General features: G+C 40.1%; 1 protein-coding gene across 1 annotated transcript in view; it reads left to right on the top strand.

Moving 5' to 3' along the window:
- The first annotated feature begins 11,144 nt into the window (after positions 1–11,144).
- The window catches only part of CTR9 (CTR9 component of Paf1/RNA polymerase II complex), a 28,444-nt gene continuing 15,485 nt past the window's right edge, over positions 11,145–24,103 (top strand). The window contains exons 1-7 of the mRNA XM_040456871.1: positions 11,145–11,327; positions 12,803–12,901; positions 14,923–15,162; positions 15,681–15,798; positions 16,869–16,958; positions 19,519–19,667; positions 21,573–21,680. Of these exons, the coding sequence (XP_040312805.1) occupies positions 11,283–11,327; positions 12,803–12,901; positions 14,923–15,162; positions 15,681–15,798; positions 16,869–16,958; positions 19,519–19,667; positions 21,573–21,680 (849 nt within the window). The 5' untranslated portion in view covers positions 11,145–11,282. The remainder of the gene's footprint in view (positions 11,328–12,802; positions 12,902–14,922; positions 15,163–15,680; positions 15,799–16,868; positions 16,959–19,518; positions 19,668–21,572; positions 21,681–24,103) is intronic.

Here is a 24,103-nt window from a genome sequence, read left to right as displayed (position 1 = left end):
ACAAAATCTGGCCTATCTTCCAACCCCGTCTCCCCTCTTTCTCTCCTGTGTTTACTGTGCTCACCACACTAGTCTTTTTTTTAGTGCCTTTCAAAACCACCAAGCTGATTTCTGCCCATCAACCATTGGATACATAGCCTTTACCTGGAACGTTCCTGCCTCCATCTCCATGAGCTGATTATTTATTCTTCAAATGTCAGCCTGAAGGGGCACCTGGGTGGCTCAGTCAGTTAAGTGTCCAACTTCGGCTCGGGTCATCATCTCCTTGTTCGTGAGTTCGAGCCCCACGTCAGGCTCTGTACTGACAGCTCAGAATCTGGAGCCTCCTTCAGATTCTGTGTATCCCTCTCTCTCTGCCCCTCCCCCACTCATGCTCTGTCTCTCTCTCTCTCTCTCCTTCAAAAATAAATAAACATTAAAAAAAATTCAGCCTAAATATCACCTCTTAACAAAATCCTATCTGTCCACTCTGTCCAAAGCATGTCCACTTATAGGTCTCCCCAATAGCAAAACATCAATCAATAAAACAGTTTGATACAAGAGAAGAAATTAATGTAACCAAAGAAAAATCAAAATGAGACCGTAATGCACAAGGGAATTTAGTGTACTATAAAGGTGTAAAGGTGAGATTTCAAATCACTGGGGAAAAGAAAGATGAGTAAACAAATGATGATGTCATGATAGTCAATATCTACGGAGATAAGAACAAAGCCAGGTTCGCTAATGGGGGGAGATTTTTAAGACATATTAAAAGAAAAAAGCATAGTGTAGAGGAAAATGATCCCTTTTGTATAAATTATAACATTGACACATATGTGAGTAAATGCATTGTTTTTTTTCCTAGAAGAAACCTAGTAAACTATGCTTTTTACTTTTAAGGAGATAAAATGGGACATAAAGGGAAAGAGTGAGGGGAACATGGGTAGCTCAGTACGTTGAGCGTCCGACTCTTGATTTCAGCTCAGGTCATGATCTAATGGTTCATGGGATCGAGTGCCACGTCAGGCTCTGTGCTGACAGAGTGGAGCCTACTTAGGATTCTCTTTCTCCCTTTCTCTTTGCCCCTCCCCTGCTTGAGCTTGCTCTCTCTCACTCTCTCTCACAAATACATACATACATACATACATACATACATACATACATACATAAAGGGAAGGAGTGAGATTCTCTCTTTTCATTTTGTATCTTTCTGGAGTAAAGTTGAAGACCTTGGAAATTTTTACTTTGGATCTATATTATTAACAGTTTTTAAAAATTTGGCACTAAATTGTTATCAAATTATGGCCTCTCAGCTCTGATTGCACCTTTCAAAATATGTTCTGTGCTAAACAACAGGATTTTTTTTTTAATTTTATGTATTTATTTTGAGAGAGAGAGTGCAGGGGAGGAGCAGAGAGATAGGAAGGAAGAGACAATCTCAAGCAGACTCTGCACTGTCAGTGCAGAGCTCGATGTGGGGCTCGAACTCATGAACCCTGAGATCATGGCTTGCAGTGAAGTCAGATGCTTAACCAACTGAGCCACCCAGTCGCCCCTTAACAATAGGATTCTTCAAGCATTTCTCCTTTAAAGTGTATGAGATGCAAACTTTCTCAGTTAAAGGCAATGGAGGGACATTTCTGGAGGAAGAGGCTGGCCTTCCCTTTTCCGGGGCAGAGGGGTGGATATGAGGATGCCTACTGAAGCTTACCCCAGCCATGGGCCCAGAGCACCATCCGTCTGTAACTCTGCAGTCTCAGCAGACAGACAACCTTTCCACAGCCCTCTCCACAAGCACTCAAGCCCCCATATGCTCCACATGTCCTAAAGGCCTCCTGCACGTGCCAGGGCCACAGATCACACACACTACCCACACCACCCACACCACCCACACCACCTAGGTTGATAGCCTGCATCCCCTCCTGCAATCCAGAAGGTGGCCTACTGCTTATCCAGTGACTCCAGACCAGCTCCAGCTTGGCCAAATCACCCAACTTCTCTGCTATCAGATGGCTGACCCACATTGCTATGGACTGAATTGTGTCCCCCAAGATTTATAAATTAAACCCTAACCCCCATGGGATGATATCTGGAGGTGGGGCATTTGGAAGATAATTACATTTAGATGAGATCATGAGGGTGGGGCTCTCATGATGGAATTACTGCCTTAGAAGAAGAAACTCTAGAGAACACTGTCTCTCTCCCTTTCTCCCTCTTTTCCCTCTCTGTGAGGATGCAGCCAAAAGTCATTATCTGCAAACCAGGAAGGAAGCCCTCACTAGGGAACCTAATCAACTGGCACTTGGATCTTGGACTTCCAGCCTCCAGAATTGTGAGAAATAAATGCCTTTTGTTCAAGCCATCAAGTCTATGGTATTCTGTTATGGCGGCCTGAGCTAATACCCTCACCTTCTCTAATGAAGCTGAATCCCTTCCAAGTTTGCCCTTTTTTAAGTACACTCCTTCAGCTCTAAGGTACCAGATAGTTTTCTTACAGCTTATAGTTACTCTTTTATCACAGTTAATAATTCTTTATATTAAACTGCCCCCATTAAAGTTGCTGTGTAGTTTCTATCTCCTGACTGGACTCAAACTCCTTCCCCAGTATTTTCTATCTTTAACCTTTTTTCCTTTTTTGTTTTGTTTTGTTTTTAAGTTTCTTTATTTTGAGAGAGAGAATGCAAGCGAGGGAGGAGCAGAGAGAGAGGGGAAGAGAGAGAATCCCAAGCAGGCTCCATACTGTCAGCGCAGAGCCCAACTTGGGCCTTGAACTCATCAACCAGGAGATCACAACCTGAGCCAAAATCAGGAATCGGATGCTCAACCAACTGAGCCACCCAGGTGCCACACCTTTTTCTTTCATAACACGTATTCTCATTTGTAATTACTTTATTTTTTGTTTACTTTTTGCCAATGTGTTTCCGGAAAAACTGTAGGACCACATCTCTCTTCTGCATCTTTTCACTGAGCATAATAGTTGCTCAGTAAAGCCTTATTGACTGAGTGGAAAGCAGTAAAGTATAGTGACTAAGAATTCAGATTCTGGAGCCATACTCTGTAGGCTGAAATCCCGATTTAGCCTCTTGATAACTATGTGACCTTGGCCAGGGTACTTGCCTGTGCCTCAGTTTCCCCATCTATAAAATGGGGTAATAATCATTCCTACCTCATAGGACTTTTGTGAGGATTTAATTAGTTAATATGCATAAAGCCCTAGGAATGATTCCAGACACACAGTATATGCCATGTAAACTATGTTATGTGAGGAAAGATCAGGGGAATAAAGACAGTCTGAAGACTGGTGGAAAGATCATCGTCTTCAAATATCTGAAGGACTGTGATGGATAAGACCCTGTTAGACAAAACCACAACAGAAATGCAAAATTATAGGAAAGAAGGGTGGGCTCATTATCATGTGTTTGAAATGGTTTGAGCCATCCCGGAGAGACCCATTATTCCCATGCTGTCTGGGTTTCAAAACTGAAAGTCCCCCCCAGGGAAACGGCTATGTCCCAGGCAAACCAGACAATTGGTCTCTATCCCCCAACAAGGCCTGCTTCCCGGAAGTAGTGAGTGCGTCTCTGTGACGGTTTTGAGCAGAAGCCAAAGAACCATGGTTCAGGGATGTTAGAGAAGTCATTCCTGCATGAGGAAGGAGCTGGAAATAGAAGCACTTTGGTCCAGATGAAAAAGCAGACTTTAGCAGAAGCCCAGGTTCAAACTATGGCTCTGCCACTTACTAGCTGTGTGATCGTGGATTACTTAATTAATGTCCTGAGCTTCAACTCCTTGATCTGTAAAATAGGGACAATCATTCCCAGCTTGTAAGGCTGCTGTGTGAGTCAGACAGACCATATGCAAAGTGACTTGCACAGTGCCTCCCACAATGTGAGCATTCAAGAAAGCAAAACTTTGCTTGTGGAGTTCTGAATCTAGGATTCTCTAATCCACGGCTCCCCGAACTGTGGTTCTCAAAGTGTGGCCCCTGGACCGAAGGCATCAGTACCACCTGAGAACTCATTGGAGAAGCAAATGCTCCACCCCACCCCCACTAAATCAGAAACGGATGGAGTCCAGAAATCTAAGTTTCAACTAACTCTCTAGGTGATGCTTGTTAACACTCAGAAGTTTAAAAAGCACCGATCCCAGGGACAGTCTTGTCTCCAAAATATGAAAATGGAAAATCTCTCCCAAACTTGAAACACTCTCACTTTATTCCCCCACAAAATGAAGTTATTTTAAAATGAAAATAGTACTGAAATGTTGATCCTAATGTGCTTTTTTTTTTTTTTTACAATTGTCTTTGTAAACAGGCCTCACAAGAGAGAGTTATCTACTGTGGGTAAATATGTCAGTATGACCTGCCTTCATGTCCTCAGCCAAAAGCACTGATAGATTGTCTAAGTTTGGTTATACTGTTTAAGCCACTACTTGATCATCATAAACTACACAGTCAAGTTGATTTTCCACACTCATAGAATGAGTTAAGTGGGTAAGATAGTTGGGAAAGAATTTCTTAAGTTGTAACATACTTGTTGAGGCAGAAAGTCACCACAGGGTTAAGTAAAAAGAATTTGCACTCTGGAGCACATTAATTTTTTCTTTGCCCTAACAAGTCCCAGAGCACAGTGATGTGTTTATAACATACATAAAGATAGACAAAGAATCAGGTAAAAGTATTTTTAAACAATTCTAAACTCATTTTATAAATAAAGACTGTTTAATATACAAAACCTAAGATAATTCAGTCAAAGTAATCCATCTTTTCTCAAATTTGTAATGCTTCTCGCAACTTTTAGGAATGAATGTGAAGAGCAATCTTCACTTTTCAAGGTTCTGAAAATATCTTCAAAATATTTATTTAAACACTTAAGCAGAAAGCTTTGTCTACACAAAGCAGTAACATGCAAATTCCATGAGTACGTTTGCTTTGGGAAACAATATCCCTTGCTGTGCTTCTGAGACTTTTATAAAGCAGTTCCAAATCTATTTATGTTCTGAGCACCTTCTAGGTTCCTTACACTAGGAAAAGGGAGCATTCCAAAAGTCTTCCAACCTTCAGGAAGGGCAAAGTCAGAGGGGAGAAAAGACTACATTCAAAAACTGTATTTAAATGAACTGTGATAGACACATGGCATATACCTTTCTTCCAGACTGAATGTAGTTCAATACCAAGCTGTTTCTGGAGACAATAGGAAGCAGAGGAAGGACAGTATCTTGAAGGATGTTAACGAGGAAGGCTTCCTGGAGGAGATGGGATACATGACGGATATCAAGGAATTATCAACGGTTTTGTTTTTTGTGGGTTGTTTTTTGGTTTGGTTTGGTTTGGTTTGGTTTGGTTTTGGTTTTTGGTTTTTGGCTTTTGGTTTCTTTTGTTTCTGTTTTTTATTTTTAGGAATTATCAACTTTTAATGCCGTGATGTGTTTACTTGTCACTGGCCTTTAAAGTGTATTAATCCTGGGATGCCGGGGTGGCTCAGTTGGCTGAGCATCCAACTACAGCTCAGGTCATGATCTCGTGATTTGTGAGTTCGAGCCCTGCATTGGCTCTCTGCTGTCAGCACAGAGCCTACTTAAGATCCTCTATCCCCCTCTCTCTCTACCCCTCGCTGCTCATGCTCTCTCTCTCTCAAAAATGAATTTTTAAAAAAACATTAATTTTTTTTCTAAAAAGTATTATTCCTGCTGTTAAGATTTTGCTCAATATCCTTTCTGCTTAAAGCATTCTTCCCACATTCAGCCTATTCAAATTCTTCCCATTTTTAAGGCCACCTCAAATTCTTTCCTTCCTTCAACAAGAATCAATAATAAAATCCTTACAACAAGAAGGGGTCTTGTGCTCCTTATCTTTAGGGACGACCAGAAAGAGGGGAAGAGAAGAGTTTGAGAGTCTGTGTCCTACTTGAAGTGAGAAAACCCAAGGGATAAAGCATATGGTCACAGTTTCCAAAGAAGAGTCACATCAGCATTGACCTATCCCATTACACCTCATCTTATTTCCACATGAATCCTAGGAGACAGATGCCACTCCTCATTGCTCTGCACCGTTGACAGATTACTGTACGCATGTCATAGCATTGTTCCGAGGATTAAATGAGTTTCAGCATGCAGAGTGCTGACACAGTAAACATTCAATGCCTGTTTATTACTACGACTTAATTCATATCAATCAAACACACTTAGGGATATTTCCTATATTAATTTCTTGCCTTGGGAATTCCCAGATCAAGTACGTAATATCAAACATCAAACCTACCTGACATACAGACCCATGGTTGCAAATTCTCACGTGAAACTCTCACACCCCTCTCCCAACCACCTCTGTCACACTACCACCACCATTTGCAACTTGTAAATCCAGACACCAGACTGTCATCTGTCTTGGTAGGATTTTTTTCTTTAGTTCCACCCTACCCACTGCCCCTTGTGCTGAGGGTGTAGTTTTTAAGGGCTTGCAGCATGGGCCCAAAGCCTCTAATTCTGTCTCTGTGAGCATTAAAACTCAAGTCCTGGAAGTAATGGAAAACAACATCCTTCTTGCATCCACCGCTCTCTGGGCAGTCTTAGTATAGGCTCAAATTCCTTTACTTTTCAAAATATTTTTTTAATGTTTATTTATTTTGAGAGAGGGAGGGAGAGAGAGAATCCTAAGCAGGCTCTGCTCTGTCAGCACAGAGATGAACTGGGGGCTTCATCTCACAAACCGTGAGATCATGACCTGAGCCCAAATCAAGAGTCCAACACGTAACCGACTGAGCCACCCAGGCACCCTTATAGGCTTAAATGCCTATTATTCAGATCATTAGATCTCTCAGCTATGCATTTACAAGGACATTTACTATGTTGTTCTTGTTGGGTTTTTAATCCAGCATATCTAGGTGTTTTACGACTGGAGGATTTTCTGGTTATTCTAATTTTCCAGAACTAAGACTCCCATCACAGTTTTTCACTGACAATCAAATTAGGGCTGTTTACCTTTATGTTCTCAGCTCTTACCTAAGGGAGCATTTCATGTAGTTTTAAATTCCTAAAAATAAGCTCATGTTTTAGAGATGAATGTTTATTGAAAACCCAGAGGAAATTATGGTGTAGATTATAAAACAACTGCCCAGGGGAACCTGGGTGGCTCAGTAGGTTGTGTCCGACTTTGGCTCAGGTCATGATCTCACGGTTCATGAGTTTGAGCCCCCCGTCAGGCTCTGTGCTGATATCTCAGAGCCTGGAGTCTGCTTCAGATTCTGTGTCTCCCACTCTGCCCCTCCCATGCTTGCACTCTGTGTCTCTCTCGAAAATAAATAAACATTTTTAAAAAAGCTTAAGAACTTTATAAATAAATAAATACAAGAGATCTGATTTAAGATGTCAAACATTCTTTAAGATCAACTATTCTTTATCTCTTTTTAATAATTAGCATATTGTATCAGCCCATAAAATAGCTCACTCTTTGGATTGCGTAAACATATGTATTTACCAACACTGCAACCAGCCACAGTACCAACAACAGAAAACTAAAGACTCTTAGCTGTCTCTCTTGAGTATGTACTCAACAAAGTCCACACTGACCAAATACACTAATTGCTTTACCTTCATCTGGTGCACTCAGGCCCAACGTGGTGAATGGCATTTCGTGAAGCAACACCGCACAATCACGCCAGTTGAAATAAAATCTCTGTACTCATTCCAAAACTAGATCTATATAGTTTAAAATGCCTATATTGTCCATATCTGCTAGCTTAGGGAAAATAAGAAGCTGCCTGTAAGTACCAGAGTAAAGAGTCGCAATTTCGGTCCCAATTGTTGTCAGGTGATTTTTCTCTCTATCCAGTATTCTGATCCCTGCAGACCCTCTTCCCCTCCGTGCCTGCTATATGCTAGAATGCCTCGAGCTTGGTCCGGGCCTTCTCTTGTCATTCTACATCCTCTCCCTAGATTATCTTACACAATTCCATAGTTTTAAATTTCATTTATATGTCAGCAGCTCACAGACTTCTTTCTCTAGCCCAGAAACTGTCTTTTGAGCTCCAAATCTGTATATCCAACCTGTCCGATATCTGTCTCAGACATATCTCTGATACCCAAGTAGTGATGTAGTCTTGCCCTAATGTACTCCTCTATAATCATTTCTATCTTGGAAAATGACACTTCAATCACCCAGTAACTGATGGCAGAACTCTGGAAGTTCTTCCTGACACTACTTTTTCAATGACCTGTATATATAATGCATTAGCAAGACCTAGTGATTAAGATTGATTGATTGATTGATTGATTGATTGATTATAGTGGAGGTAGAGAGAAATGGAGATATACTATGTCCACTACCTTAAACCTATTCCTAGCTGTTTATCATGTGTTACCTGGCCAGTCACCAGGACTAGTTTCCTAAGTGGTCTGCCCACATCCTCTCAAACACTCTAATCTATTCTACACAATGTAACCAGAACAATCTTTTAAAATGACAAAATCAATTCTTTATCACAGGCACATGCTGATTGAAACATATACACATCACTTAAAACTTTCAGTTACATTGCACTTAAGATAAAATCCCAACTCCATAACATATCCTTTGCCAAAAGAAGTCTCAGAGACAAAAGCATTTAGAAAAAAAAAAAAAGATTTCTTAGAAAAACACTTGCAAAAGGTTACAATTGAGTTCAACTTTAGAAGGACTGGTTCACAAAACACGGTCCCCAAGGTTATATGGTTCATAATGGAAAAAGCAACTTTCTCATATGTTTGCCATACTCCCCCAAATTATTGCATATCATCAGACTTAGAAAAGTCAGCATTACAAAAGTCAGCAATTAAATTATTTTTGTTAGGGAATCAGTAACATGCGAGAAAGGCTAAAGGTTTTATTCACTTTGGAGACTATAGATAGTATGACACTGTCCTTTTTTGGCTTACCTCAGAGCACAAAGTGTTTTGTTTTTCTTAACTGTGGTATGTGACATACATACTTTCTCATATTGGAAGCAGGGAAAGGTGCTAATTTTGCTTTATGTGGATAAATCTGGGCATGATGTGGCTACTTCTTATGTCTTTGCCCTCAACTTATGTTATGCTTCCCATATCTATGTTCCAGCCACATGGCCTTCTTTCAGGTTCACCAACCCTTCCCCCAGCACACTGTTCCCTGTCTGGTACACACTCTCTTGTAGCCTTTATGGAGCCAAATCTTACTCATCTTCCCAGTTACAACTTAAGTATCACTTCCTCCAAATCCCAATCTAAATCTATTCTCCTATTATTCAATCAGTCATAATGTCTGCATTATCGGTTAGGATGCCTTTGGTTGTCAGTAACTCAACGACAAATTCAAACATATTGCTAGGGTCTTCAAGGCCAGGGAGGTTTTGAGCATGGAGAAGAACATTCACCAATATGTGTACTTTTGTACAAAGCTCACTTTATAAACATTAATATGTAGTAAGCAGTATTTCCTGGAAATGTTGTCTTGTTTTGTCCCAAACAGTATTTTCTAAGCATATGTGGCTATTGAGCACTGGAAATATGGCTAATGCAACTGAGGAATTGAATTTTTAATTTCATTTATTTTTAATTAACATTTAAAACTGATAATTGCTTCAGTTTTTGGAAAACTTAAGCATGCTTGGAAAAACTCAAATATGTGAATCTATTTTTGCAACTGCAAATTTTAAGAAATCTAAATTTTATGAAATCAATTTCCAATTGAAATTAAGCAATTAAGAATAAAGCATGTAAGTGTAAAGTACATAATGGATTTCTAAGATTTGTATAAAAATGTAAATTATCTCAGTTTTTATATTGATTACCTGTTGAAACTATATTTTGGATATATTGGGTTAAATAAAATATGTCACTAAAATCAATTTCATCTACTTGCTTTTGCTTTTTAAGTGTGCCTAATAGAAAACTGTAAATCACCTAGCTTATTTAAAATTACATGACTAATTACAGAGTTAGCATTATGTTAGGACAGCACAGCCCTTAATGTTGAAATAGTTTACTCAACTAACCAAAACAAATTTAACAAAGTTTCCACATAAAAAGGCTTACAAAGTTTCCACTTAAAGTTTTTGAGGGAGTTAGGAGGAAATACAAATGTCGAGTTGGTGCTTTTAAAAGGTAAGTGTATAACATGCTGATGCTGGATTGGAATTTAGGGCTTTTAGGGGAAGTGGATGGAGTATTAGGTAAACCGGGAGACCACTGCAGTAATCCAGGCATCAAAATGATGATATTGGTTCCGGGCTAGAATGGAGGTGGTGAGATGAAGAGAAGATACACCTGAGAGGCATTTAGGAGGTAAAACTGACGTGGTTTAAAAACTTAGATTCTTATCTGATTGAATGAAAACATTGATTACAGACTATTAATCATATTCTACACTGAAAACAGTAATTAAAACGTATTTAATCGAATTCTATAATGTAATCAAAACAGATTACAGGTTTAATCACATTCTTCAACAACTTTATTAAAATCACAAATCCAGCAGATTCTCATATGCTTCCAAGAACCGAAAACGCGCGCGCGCGCGCGCGCGCGCACACACACACACACACACACACACACACACACACCACGCGCACACATAAAATACAGAACTGTCATAATGATTACAGAATTCACTGGAACATTTACATTTAAACTGATCACAAAGGTAGCACAGGTATGACTTGCACCTAATATCTGCTAAAGGAGGAGCCCCTGACAGGGCTGAGGAATTCATGATTGAATTATTCACGGCAATCTACAGAAGAAAAGATCGGCCAACTCCGGGGCACAGAGGCGGAGTCCGGCTCGGACACTATTGCCAGAATTGGCCGGAGGTCCCACGTCAGTCAGTGGCCAGGCCCCGAACTCGAGCCTCATTCGTCGTCCGCCCACCACGGGGCGGGTCGGCTACGCCTTCGGCGCTTTTATTCACGCCGCGCCAGTGCGGGTCTGATTCGGAAGCCGCAGACCCACCGAGGAGCTGGCACGCTAACGAAAACCTCGGCGCCGTCATTTCAGAGTCAAGGAAACATCGGCAAGGAAACATCAGAGACACAGGCTGAGCCTGCCGTCCGACAGGCCCTCCCGCGGGGAATGCTTCCGGGGCAGGGGGCGGGGCTGCCGGAAGTGGCCGGACGCCGTCTGCTGTTCGTTGTTTAAGCGGCTGACGGGAAGGAGAAGCCGAAGCCCCGGCGGCGCCGCGGGGCGGCAGTCACGACCTGATCCCGGGCGGCCGCTAGCCTCTGGACGAGCCAGAAGCCAGGAGTACCGGCTGCGGAGCGGAGGGGCGAGACGCCCGCTCGCCTTCTGATCTCATCATGTCGCGGGGCTCCATCGAGATTCCCCTCCGGGACACTGACGAGGTAAGTGTCGCGTATGGGGGAGGGTGGGGGCCGTGAACTTGGACGATCTCTTCCTCTCCCCTTCTCTTCGACTTCGTCTCCTAAGCGAGAGCACCTTCTCCCCCAGGAGCCCAGGTCGAAATCCCCCGCCGAAATCCCAGCCACCTCCTTCCCCAGCTCCTGCACCTTCCCAGGCTGGGAACATCACGTCCCCGCAGCCTCGGAGCCACCCCGAGGAGTACTTGAAAGTTCCTTTCCTACCTGTTCGTCTGTTACAGTACTCTGCTCTCTTCCTAATTCTCGGGCGCAGGGGTGTGAGAGTGCCGATAAATTGTAAGGCACCTCAGATAAAAGAGGTGGGCGCTGATGTCACCGTGGTCTCTCTGCTGCTCAAACTATCTTTCCCAGAGAGTACATAGGAGTCGCCCTTTATCCCTTAGAAACTCGCGTCTGTCATGGTGCACTGTGTCCTCCACACACGGCTCCATCAGCGAAATAGAGACCCAGAGATATAGCCTCCACTGTGCACAGATAGAATTTAACCCTGTCTCCCTTCCCACGCCTCATCATGGGTAGTCTGGGGCTTGTCTGAGTAAAGCTCTCAGCAGTGATGTTTATATCCAATATATATATATCTCATACTTGTACTTTTGTTGGGTTGAGATAAGATACTGAGATATAATTCACTTAGCGTCAAATCCACTGGTTTTCAGTAGTATTTGTAAAGTTGTGTAACCATAACCACTATCTAATTCCAGAACATTCACCTACTGGTAATTTTTGTGCCCACTTTCAGGAGTGTCAGTGACACGCAAATGCTGTCTCCCTGATTAATGTGTACAGGGGCATTCAACTTTGCATTGCCTCTGGATTATGCCTCTCAAGTTGTCAGACCTATAGCATCAGAGTGTCTGGGGTGCTTTTCTGCACTCTACCTGCATTATGTGTTAAGCAGGGTTTGGTTTTGTTTTTTTGTTTTTTTTTTTTTAATTTTTTTTTTCAACGTTTATTTATTTTTGGGACAGAGAGAGACAGAGCATGAACGGGGGAGGGGCAGAGAGAGAGGGAGACACAGAATCGGAAACAGGCTCCAGGCTCTGAGCCATCAGCCCAGAGCCTGACGCGGGGCTCAAACTCAAGGACCGCGAGATCGTGACCTGGCTGAAGTCGGACGCTTAACCGACTGCGCCACCCAGGCGCCCCTGGTTTTGTTATTTTTGAGCAAGCAAAGCTTTTGGAACATTTTATAGTTCTAGTGATTTGAAGACAACTAGCGGTATTTGTTGGCTTCTCTATGCTTTTATCTTAATATTACCATATGACCTATTTGACGTGTGCCTTAAACATTTCTTAACATATATTTATTTGCTCATCCCTATTGAAAGTGAACACAAACCCTCTGTGTATCCATTTTGATGTATATTCTGAAAAGCAGCAAAGAAGAAATGTGAATTTAAGGAAGAAATAAAAGTTAAAACCTACATTTTGTGTTTTAGGTCATTGAACTTGACTTCGATCAGTTACCGGAGGGAGACGAAGTTATCAGTATTCTGAAACAGGAACACACACAACTGCACATATGGATTGCTTTGGCGGTCAGTGTTCATGTAACAAATATTTTTTATATGTTGACTGGGAAAAACCTATGATTTCTATTTCCAGATACAGTAATAGCCAGCTTGGGAGCATGATAAGTAAATTGTACCATGTGTGTGGAAGTTAATTGTATTACCATTTATAGAACAAGAAGACCAGTTTCCCAAGTGATGTGCTAGTCCACTGGTAAATTAGTATGGGTTGGTAAAGGCAAAATTCATTTACATTAAACGTTATTCTGTGCCGAGTATTTGATTATTTATTAATTACTCAGTGAAGACTGGCTTATGGTTTGTAGATAATCTGAGAAAAAACAAGATACCACCATGTAAACATTACTTAGTGTTGTTGTCCATAACAATAAAACATTTCCCATAAAATACTCTAGAAAGTGATTACATTCTAGGCTCGCTCACAAAAGCTCTTTGGGGTGAAGTTTATCTCAGTCTTGTTTTTTGTCCTCTTTGATCCCTTCCACAGCATAAACCCTCCTGGAGATTCTCAGGAGAATCACTTCAGAGAGCCTAAAATTCTAACATCCTTCACTCTCCCCAGAACTGACTGCCTAATGTTTCCTTTTTGTGAGAACATCCTAGTAGATTATTCTGGTAATATAATACAACATATACTGCATTCATTTTTGCAAAGCAAGTGTGCCACAGGTCACTTTCATGTAAAGATACATAGGAGGTACCTTATATTATCTTGAAAGGTAGAAGTAGATCTAGAATTGAACTTATATCCAGTGCTCAAACTTAACTGTAAAGAATTTCTTAGATATAGATTTACAGAGAAATGCTTTTAGTGACAATAGTGCCTTTCTGAAGTGTCATTTTCCTAGTCTGTGGAGAACAAGCTATTAATGCTTGTCACATAGTTTTTAAAGCCAGAGGGAATTTAGATTTTCTGTAGTGTAATGCCTTCTTTAACAGCACTTACAGAAAAAATGGAAGATTGAAGTATTAGCATGGTACCTGTGGTAAAATTGATGAAACATTGTGGGCTGTAGTATGGTACAAAGAAAAGAGTGTAGGCTTTGGGATCAGAGAGACCTTTGTTCAAATTCCTACTTGGCTGCTAACTAGCTGTGTGACCTTAGACAAATGATCTACCTTCTGAGCCTGTTTTCTCATCTATAATGTGATGTTAGTATGCACTTTAAGAGTGATTGTAGTAGATTAGATTGTAGTAGATTGTGTAGATTAAAGATAAGTATGTAAAGCTCCTGGTGCAGTCTGTGGCTCATAGTAGTTAATAAATGATGAATATTCTTTTTAGTATTAATAAATGAAACAAATGCCCAAGGAAGTTATTCAGCAGGCCCAAAGTCATGGATAATTTTGATAGATCTAGAACCAGAGCCTAAGTTTTCTGTTTAGAATTCTGTATCCCTGTCCCTCTCATTGCTTTTTCTCTTGGGCTCTGATTTAGTTTGAAGTCAACTACTGCTAGCTAAGTAGTAATTTGGAAACATTGATAGTGATTATCACTTTTTTAACAGCTTTATTAAGGCATAATTCACCTATAATAAACTGCACATATTTGACATGTACCATTTGAGATGTTTTACCATATTTCACCCCTGTGAAATCACCACCACAATCAAGAATAATATATCCATCACTCCCTAAAACCTTCTTCCAGACTCTTTCCCACCCCCCATGGTGCTTAGCCTACACCTGATCTGCTTTTGTTGCTAAAGATTGCATATTCTAGAGTTTTATACAAGTGGAATCGTTTCAATATGTACTCTTTTTGGTCTGTCTTCTCTCAGCATAATCATCTTGAGATTTATCCACATTGTAGTATGTATGAGTAGTTCTTTACTTTTTTCTATTGAGCAGCAGCCATTATAACACAAGCAGATTACCACTGCTTGTTTATCCATTCACCTGTTGATCAACAATCGAGTTGTTTCCCGTTTTTGGTTATTACAGACAGAGCTGCTATAAATGTTTGTATGCATCTTTTTGTATGGACATATGCTTTAATAATCCTAATCTGATTCTTTACCTTTTAGCTGGAATATTACAAGCAAGGAAAAACAGAAGAGTTTGTAAAGTTGTTGGAAGCAGCACGTATAGATGGCAATTTGGACTATAGAGACCATGAGAAAGACCAGATGACCTGCTTGGATACATTGGCAGCCTATTATGTACAACAGGCTCGGAAGGAAAAGAATAAGGATAATAAGAAAGATCTTATTACACAGGCAACCCTGTTGTATACCATGGCCGATAAAATTATTATGTATGATCAGGTAAAATAAGATTTCTTTGAATTTATGAAAGGGAAAAAAAATACCACATGAAATAAAATGTGTGTGATAGGCAACAGATTTTTTTTTTGAAAGAATTTTTCTTAAAATAATGTGGTTGATAATAAATAGTCAAAAGAAGGAATTCCTTGTTAAAATGGAAATTTCTTTGGTTGTTGTACTGTTGAAGTAATGTGGGCAAATTTAGCATACATAAAACTTATCCACATGTTGAGTCAATAATTCTTTCATCTCCAGGTGAATTTCAGGCATATTTTAAGGAGTCTAACTTTTCTTTTCATCATTGTTCCTGGCACAGACGACTTGCATTTCTGGATAATTTCTTGATTTGTAATTAAGAATTACCTGTTGGTAGTTCAAACACATTATAGTCAATAGAAGAATTTGTGTGATACTCCACCTCCTTCCTATATAGTTTTCATTTTATTGTTGTATATTCATGGTAAATTATGGTTAGTCTTTGGTAAAGTCAAGTCTAAGATGATGTATTACTTTTTCAGAACCACTTGTTAGGAAGAGCCTGCTTCTGCCTACTGGAAGGTGACAAAATGGATCAGGCTGATGCACAGTTTCATTTTGTACTCAACCAGTCTCCAAATAATATTCCAGCCCTTCTTGGTAAGGTATTTTTGGCAGCCATTTTAGGAAACTGTTTTTCATCATATGCCTGGAATGTATTTCTTTGGCCTGGACAGCAGCATAGAAGAGCTTTACCTTATAAAAACGATCTGCAGGGCACCTACGTGGCTCAGTCTGTTAAGCATCTGACTGCAGCTCAGGTCATGACCTCACGGTTAGTGGGTTACTGAGTTTGAGTCCCGCATCCAATAAGCTCAAGCCCCACTTCCAGTGAACGCGAGCCCTGCTTCGGGTTAAAAAAAAAAAAAAAAAAAGCAGTCCCCACTTTGAGCAAGCCCCACTTCTCTCTCTCTCTCTCTCTCTCTCTCTCTCTCTCTCTCTCTGTCTCCCTCTTTCCCTCTCTCCCTCTCTCCCTCCCTCCTCCCTCCCTCCCTCTTTCCCTCTCTCCTTCTCCCCCTCCATACCTTGTTCATTTGTGCCCTCCTTGTCACGTAAATAAATACGTAAATAAATAAGATCTACAGTGATCTATGATCATTGTTTCTTTTTAAGCTACATAAATAGAAGCTATACCAGTTAAGAATAATCTGTAATCCACTTCTAAAGAGTCAATAAGCAATTTCTTTTTTTTTTATTTTTATTTTTTTTAATTTTTTTTTTTTAACGTTTATTTATTTTTGAGACAGAGAGAGAGCATGAACGGGGGAGGGGCAGAGAGAGAGGGAGACACAGAATCGGAAGCAGGCTCCAGGCTCTGAGCCATCAGCCCAGAGCCCGACGCGGGGCTCGAACTCACGGACCGTGAGATCGTGACCTGAGCCGAAGTCGGACGCCCAACCGACTGAGCCACCCAGGCGCCCCTCAATAAGCAATTTCTATTTGGACAACGGTCAGCTCTTTTACTTATTGTTTTATAATATTTAATATGACTTTTATTTATAAGCATACATTAATATATTCTTATGGAAAACAGGTTTTGATATGAAATCATTTTTACTGTATTCAAGTATTTCTTATTCAGAGATGTATTTGATTTAGGTGAGTTCATGTACAGTGTATGAGACTTGTGTTTTTTAAACAACTCATGTTTATCTTTAAAAATCATTTAGGGAAAGCTTGCATTTCATTCAACAAGAAGGATTACAGAGGAGCTCTTGCTTACTATAAGAAAGCCTTGCGTACTAACCCAGGATGTCCAGGTAAGAGAAAAACTTTAAGTCTAAGCTGTGTATGATCCAAGTGAAAATATTGAGGATTTGACAGTTGCCTATGAAGTTAGTTGTGAAAAGATGCTATAGGGTTGTTGAAAGAATTGAAATTTTTTAAAAATGTTATGTTTGGGGGCGCCTGGGTGGCACAGTCGGTTAAGCGTCCGACTTCAGCCGGGTCACGATCTCGCGGTCCGTGAGTTCGAGCCCCGCGTCGGGCTCTGGGCTGATGGCTCAGAGCCTGGAGCCTGTTTCCGATTCTGTGTCTCCCTCTCTCTCTCTGCCCCTCCCCTGTTCATGCTCTGTCTCTCTCTGCCCCAAAATTAAATAAACGTTGAAAAAAAAAACTTTTTTTAAAAAAAATGTTATGTTTGATCCAAAAGCTGAATAGCAGATCATCTTATAATCTTTTTGTTCTTACACTATTTTTCTATTGAAAATCAGTGATTTAGCAAATCTTATTGAGAATCAACTATGTGCCAGGCATTGTTCTAGACCCAAGGAATGCAGCAATGAACCAAAGAGACAAAAATCCTTGCCCCCATGGAATTCATTTTCCAGTGGAGAAGATAAAACGAGTAAAATATAAACTATGCAAGATAGTGGTAAAAGGAAAGTAAAGCAGAAAAGGTATATGAGAAGAACTGGGGGTTTGCTTAGAAAAAATAAGGAAAATATGTCAGTGAAACAGTAACATTTGAGTAAAAACCTTAAAATAATAAGCATGTAGATTAAATGGGAGAAGATTATTCCCAGAGAGGGGGAATAGGAGGTACAAAGGCTCTGAGGAAAGAGTGGGCCTAGCGGGTTTCAAGAACAGTGAGGAAGCTAGTGTGTCTGGAATCAAGAGGGAAAATGAGGAGGAAAAGTAGTAAGAACTGAGTCAAAGATATAACCAAGGACCAGTCATGTAAGGCATAATAGATTAGTATAAGGACTTTAGCTTTTACTCTGACAGACATAGGAAGCCATTGGAGGGCTTTGGGCAAAGGAGTAAGTAACATGATCTGACTCATATTGAAAGGATCATTTTGAGCTTCTGGGCTGAGACTAGAGTGGGGCAGGGGGGCAAAGATAGAAGTAGGGAGACCAGGCAGAAAGCTGTTGCGGTCATGTGGGTCAGAGATGATTGTGGCTTGCACTAGGGTGGCAGTAGTGGAGGTATAAGTGATCAGATTCTATGTATACTTTGAAGGACGAACTGACAGAGTAGATGTGATATATGAGCAACTGACAGAGTAGGTGTGATGTATGGGCCAAAGGAGGGATCAAAGGTAACTCCTTTGCATAAGCGACTGTAAGAGTAGAGTTACATTTTAGTATATCTGGAAAATAGTTCAAGAAGAATTATTTTTCAACATGAAAATTTTAAAATACCTTTTAGATGTACAACTGGAGAGGTCAGGAGGGCTGTAGTTCAGGAAAGAGGTCTGAGCTGAAGTAATTAATTTGGAAGTCAACATATAGGTGATGTATAAAGCCATGAAACTATGAGGTCGCCAGGGGAGTGAGTGTAGGTAGAAAAGAGGCCCAAAGATGGAGTTCTAGGGAATTCTGGCATTGTAGAGGTTAGGGAAATGAGGAAGATGCAGCAAAGGAGCCTGAGAAGGAGCAGCCAGATGTAAGAGGAAAAGAGAGTAAGTGCAATGTCCTTGAAATCCAGTGTAAAATGTTTCCAGGACAAGACATCAGACAGTATCACATTCTATTGTTAGGTCAAGTAAAGTAGGGACTGAGAATCAATCATTGAATTCAGCAGCATACTAAGCATTAGTGACCTCGATAAAAGCAGTTTTACTGGAATGGTGGGGGTGAGATCCTTGTTGGAATGCATTTAAGAAGATAATGGAAAAGGAAAGTTATTAGAGGCAGCACACACCTGTAGATAGATATGTCAAGGAGTTTTGTTCTCAGGGGAAGAATAGGAGTGGGTTGACAATTGGAAAGGAAAATGGAATCAAGAGAAGATCTTTTTAAGATGGGAGAATGTATATGGATGAGAATGATCTGATATAGAAAATTTGATAATGCAGGAAAAAGAGGAGAGGGTTGCTGAAGCAGTGTCCTTAAATAAATGAGAAGGGGTGAGATCTCATGACCAACCAGTGGAGAGGTTGACCCTTCATGGGAACATGGTAGAGTTTTGGCATGGCCTTAAAATTGGGGAGCATGTGTAAGCATAGCTCTGAAGAGAATGACAGTATGTGCATGTAGTCAGGCACGATATTGAAGACCTTACTGAAGCTTTTTGCTCTCTGTTAAAAAAAAAAATTTCTCTTCAAAAATTAAGACACTGAAGGTAGAGTGTAACCAGGAGTACTGGAAGACAAGAGAAATACCAGTATTGTAGGTGTTCTGTTTATGATGCGAAAGGAGGAGAGCAGTATGGTATACTATCCACTGAAAGCAAGTTTGTGGTCTACCAGAAGATTTTGTAGTGTAAATATACTGAGGTTAATTTCAGGATTTTGAGGCTCAATGTTTAAGTATTTTGTTTAATTTGAACCCTAAAAATGTCCTAGTTTGACAGACTGAATGACTGGTTTTTTAGCGGAAGTTCGTTTAGGAATGGGCCATTGCTTTGTGAAACTTAACAAACTGGAAAAAGCTCGTCTGGCATTCAGCAGAGCCCTGGAACTCAACTCCAAATGTGTGGGAGCATTGGTTGGACTGGCTGTACTAGAACTCAATAATAAAGAGGTATGTGAGTGAAAAAAAAATTTCCTGACTGATTTGTCAGACTTACTGTTCCTTATCTAAAATTCTTGAGGCCAAAGTGTTTTAGAGGTCAAGACTGCAGGTAATAGGTTATTGGGATGCCTGGGTGGTTTAGTTGGTTAAGCATCTGATGCTTGGTTTTGGCTCAAGTCATGATCTCACAGTTTGTGAGTTCAAGCTCTGCATTATTAGGCTTTGTGCTGACGGTGTGGAGCCTGCTTGGGATTCTCTGTCTCCTCTTTCTGTTCTTCCATCCCCCCTTTCTCTCTCAAATTAAGTAAATAAACATTTAATAAGAAGATTTCATGTAATAGAACTATAATATGATGCTGGACTGCATAATATATAATACCCAGGTATTAGGACACCACCCCAAATGCAAACATGTATTTCTGTGTCAGAGTGAGTGACTGTTCACACTAATAGGGTAACCTCACAATTCAGGTAAAGTTTTGCCACCAAGTGAGCTTACTGCAAGATTACAAAACAGCTTGTGTTTTAAGAAGTTTTTGGATTTCAGAATTTCAGGTGAGGAGTTGGTAGGTTGTATATCAGTTTGGCATGCTTTCAATTGCAAGTAACAAAAAGCATACTACAGTGACTTAAACATGAGGGGTTTTATCATCCACTAAACCAGCTATCTAAGGTCTTGGATTTGGCACCTCAGTATCATTAAACCCAAAGTTTTACATCTTTCTGTCCTTAGTATGTGGATTTTCCTTCTCATGTCTGTCACCTCATAGTTGCAAGATAGCTGCTGCATCTCCAGGCATCTCATCATTTCATCAGCCTGATATGGAGGGAGGAAAGGGAAAGGATAAACGGCTTTCTGTTAGAGCAGTTCTGTCTCCATCATGCTTCCCCCTGTGTATAATTGTCTAGACAGGGTTATCAGGGTTTCTCAGCACTATTGACATATGGGGCTAGATAGTTTTTTGTCGTGGGAAATTATCCTACCCGTTGGTAGGCTGATCAGCAGAATCCCTGACTTCTGCCCACTACATGCCAGCACATCCGCCCTGTTGTGATAATGAAAAAAATGACATTACCCCCAGTTTAGAAGTGCCTGGGCCAATCCCCAGAGAAGGGAAATAGATTATCTTAACTGTTTTAGATCAGTCATCATTCATCCCCTGAGGTTTGTAAAGAGGAAAAGGGAACTTTCCTTCCTGAAATTAAAAAATCTCCACAGGCTGTAAAATGTGGCCTCTGTTAACAGGGTAAGAAGGGTGTACAAGCTGTTGGTTAATCCACAAACATCTGCCACACCAAGAAGACAGCTAAAATCTATAAAACTAGAAGGGGGCTTTTTGTGAGGGAGGTTCTAACAATTTAACTCAGTATTTGAAATTTTTTTTATCCCTGCTGAATGTTAACTAAATAAGAGCTATGTTTGGTGTCTGAACTTAGATTTATATAACCTATTTTTCAGACTATAAAGAAAATTTTCAAAAAATGCTGATTAAACGAACCATGAGGTCCTGACCTGAGGCAGAGTCAGATACTTAACAACTGAGCCAGCCAGGCGCCCTGATCCCTCTGGTTTAAATGAAGGAATCCACCTCCAAAACACCTCGTCCTCAGCTTGCTCTCTTAAATTTCAGAGATGCTAGGAGTGCCTGGGTGGCTCAGTCAGTTGAGCGTCTGACTTTGGCTCAGGTCACGATCTCGAGGTCCTTGAGTTCGAGCACTGCGTTGGGCTCTGTGCTGACAGCTCAGAGCCTGGAGCCTGCTTCAGATTCTGTGTCTCCCTCTCTATCTGCCTCTCCCCAACTCATGCTCTATCTCTGTCTCTGTCAAAAATAAATAAACATTAAAAAAATTTTAATTTCAAAAAAAAAAAAATGCGATTAAATAATGGCCCTGTTGTCATCATTTTTCTTTTAGGCTGATTCCATCAAAAATGGTGTCCAGCTTCTTTCCAGAGCCTATACTATTGATCCTAGCAACCCCATGGTATTGAACCATTTAGCAAATCACTTTTTCTTCAAAAAGGTAAGAGAACTCAATTTATTAAAGTTGTTTGCTTTTAAATCCTGATTTGTTTTTCTGTTCTGCAGTTGATACTCTACTTTTTAACTTGGAAAAAAAAATTAAAAATCTCAGGAGGTTTTTTCAAATTAGAGTTTGTATTAGTTAATTGGGGGTGGGTATGTTTGTTCATTCATTCACTCATTTTATATTTATTGACCCTTTATACTATACCTAACACTGTGATAGGGATGTGGAGACCAATAAGATAGAGTTTCTGTACTCAGGAGTTCAGTTTCATAGAAAATGCAGACATGTAAACAAATGTAAATATAGAAATAAAGGTCTCTACCCTGCTGTGGTAGAAAAACGAAAGAGGAAGTGATCAAGTGGTTAAGGAGGTTTTCACCAAGAAGGAAAAGCCCTTGAACTAGGTTTTTAGGAGGAGATCTTTAGGTAGTTGAAAAGGGAAAGGTACAGATCTATGAAATATTCTCAGTAGTTTAGTAAAAGCATGGCATATGGTGGGCTCATGATAGACAATGCATTGGATCCAGATGGTGGGACACTGGTGTGATATAAGGTGTTTGGACATACTTCTCTAGGCAACCAATGAGTCATTGAAGTTTTTGTTTGTTTTTGCATGTTGATCAAGATGTATTTTTTAAAGTTGCCACTAATTCTGTAGAAGCAATGGTATTTTAGATTTTTTTGAATGTTAAAATTCGGTATTTCATTGGCAAAGTTATTATACAGTAAGTATGAAGGTTTTATCTGCCATATGGAAACCAGGTACTAAACTGTACTAAGAACTTTAAACTAAATAGCAAGTTAGGTAAAAGTTCACTAAACTGTATTAATCCTTATTAATAATAGATACTATATCACCATGATTATTGCCACTAATATGCAAGTACTGTTATCTTTTTAAAATGTTTATTTATTTTGAGAGAGAGATTGAATCCCAAGTAGTGTCTACCCTGTCAGCACAGAGCCCAATATGGGGCTCAATGTTATGAACTGTGAGATCATGACCTGAGCCAAAATCAAGAATTAGACACTTAGCCAACTGAGCCATGCAGGTGCCCCCCAAGTACTATTAAATATGCATTCTGTGGGAGTACCTGGCTGGCTCAGTCAGAAGAACGTGTGACTCTTGATCTCAGGGTTGTGAGTGTGAGCCCCACGTGGGGTGTATAGATTACTTAAATAAGATTTTTCAAAAAATGCATTCCATGAATTTGTATAATAGTCACAACATTCCTATGAGATAGTTAATATTATCCCCATTTTGTGGATGAATAATTGCGGCAGAGGTTATAGCCTAAGGTCATACAGCTATTAACCATAATGCTGTACTGCCTCTGGCTATAGAAAGCATACTTGCTGTTCATAATGAATTAATTATTTAAGCTTTATGCTGTAACTTTTATAGTATGAAAAGGCAATTATTTAGGGAGAAGATGGAAATGTATCTTATAAGTACTTAAAGTGTTACTGTTTCAGATAAAACAGTTACAGTAAGTTTGGTTTTTACTGAAAAAAACAAAGGACTGATAATCCTAAATATTTGAATATATATTTAATAGTCATTGCTCACAGCTGTTAGGACAGCATTCTTGAACCAAATGAAAAGGATTCCATTTTAAATTTGGGGGACACCTGGGTGGTTCATTCGGTTAAGTGTCTGACTTCAGCTCAAGTCATGATCTAGCAGTTCGTGAGTTCGAGCTCCCTCTGTCAGGCTCTGTGCTGACAGCTCAGAGCCTGGAGCCTGCTTTGGATTCTGTGTCTCCCTCTCTCTCTCTGCCCTCCCCTGCTCGCACTCTGTCTCTCTCTGTCTCTCAAAAATGAATAAACGTTAAAAAAAAATTTTTAAAAAGAAAGTTAAGTAAGACCACTTGCCAAAATTCACTCATCTAGCAAATAGTACAGTTGAGATGTAGTATTTCAATTCTCTGCCCACTACACTGCATTGCCTCCCCTGTAGAGGAATCATTTAACCAGATGGGGGGAAAGGCATTATTAATTAGTATCCCAGACACTCAGTAATTAACTAGTAAAGTAGGTTTAGAAATGGGAGGAGCCATGGTGACTCCTGGAGCAATTACCACAGACCTCCAGAAAGAACTGAGAACTGAGCTTGGTTGTTTGATTGGAAAGAGAAGCAGCTAGAATGCAGAGTGGATTAAGGACAAAAATTGGGGCGTGAGGGGAAATCAAAGAGATGTGAATGAGGACTTTAAATTGGAATGTAATCTTCAATACTTTTTATGTTGAATTTCAAAGTAGAATCATTTTATTCTCTAAGAGATATGTCATGAGTCAAGGAGTAACAAAAATAGAAAAAGTATATTCCAAACCCAACATTTGACCTTTACCCTCATCTCAGGGACCAATATATAAATTAAGCTAAAAGGCTGTGCAAAATAATTCAGAGTGTAGAG

The sequence above is a fragment of the Herpailurus yagouaroundi genome, unplaced genomic scaffold (assembly GCF_014898765.1).
Source record: "Herpailurus yagouaroundi ecotype Mexico unplaced genomic scaffold, PumYag 218, whole genome shotgun sequence".
NCBI classification, from domain to species: Eukaryota; Metazoa; Chordata; class Mammalia; order Carnivora; family Felidae; genus Herpailurus; species Herpailurus yagouaroundi.
The sequence above is the reverse complement of the archived record's forward strand: the minus strand, read 5'-3'. Positions and strand labels throughout refer to the sequence as shown.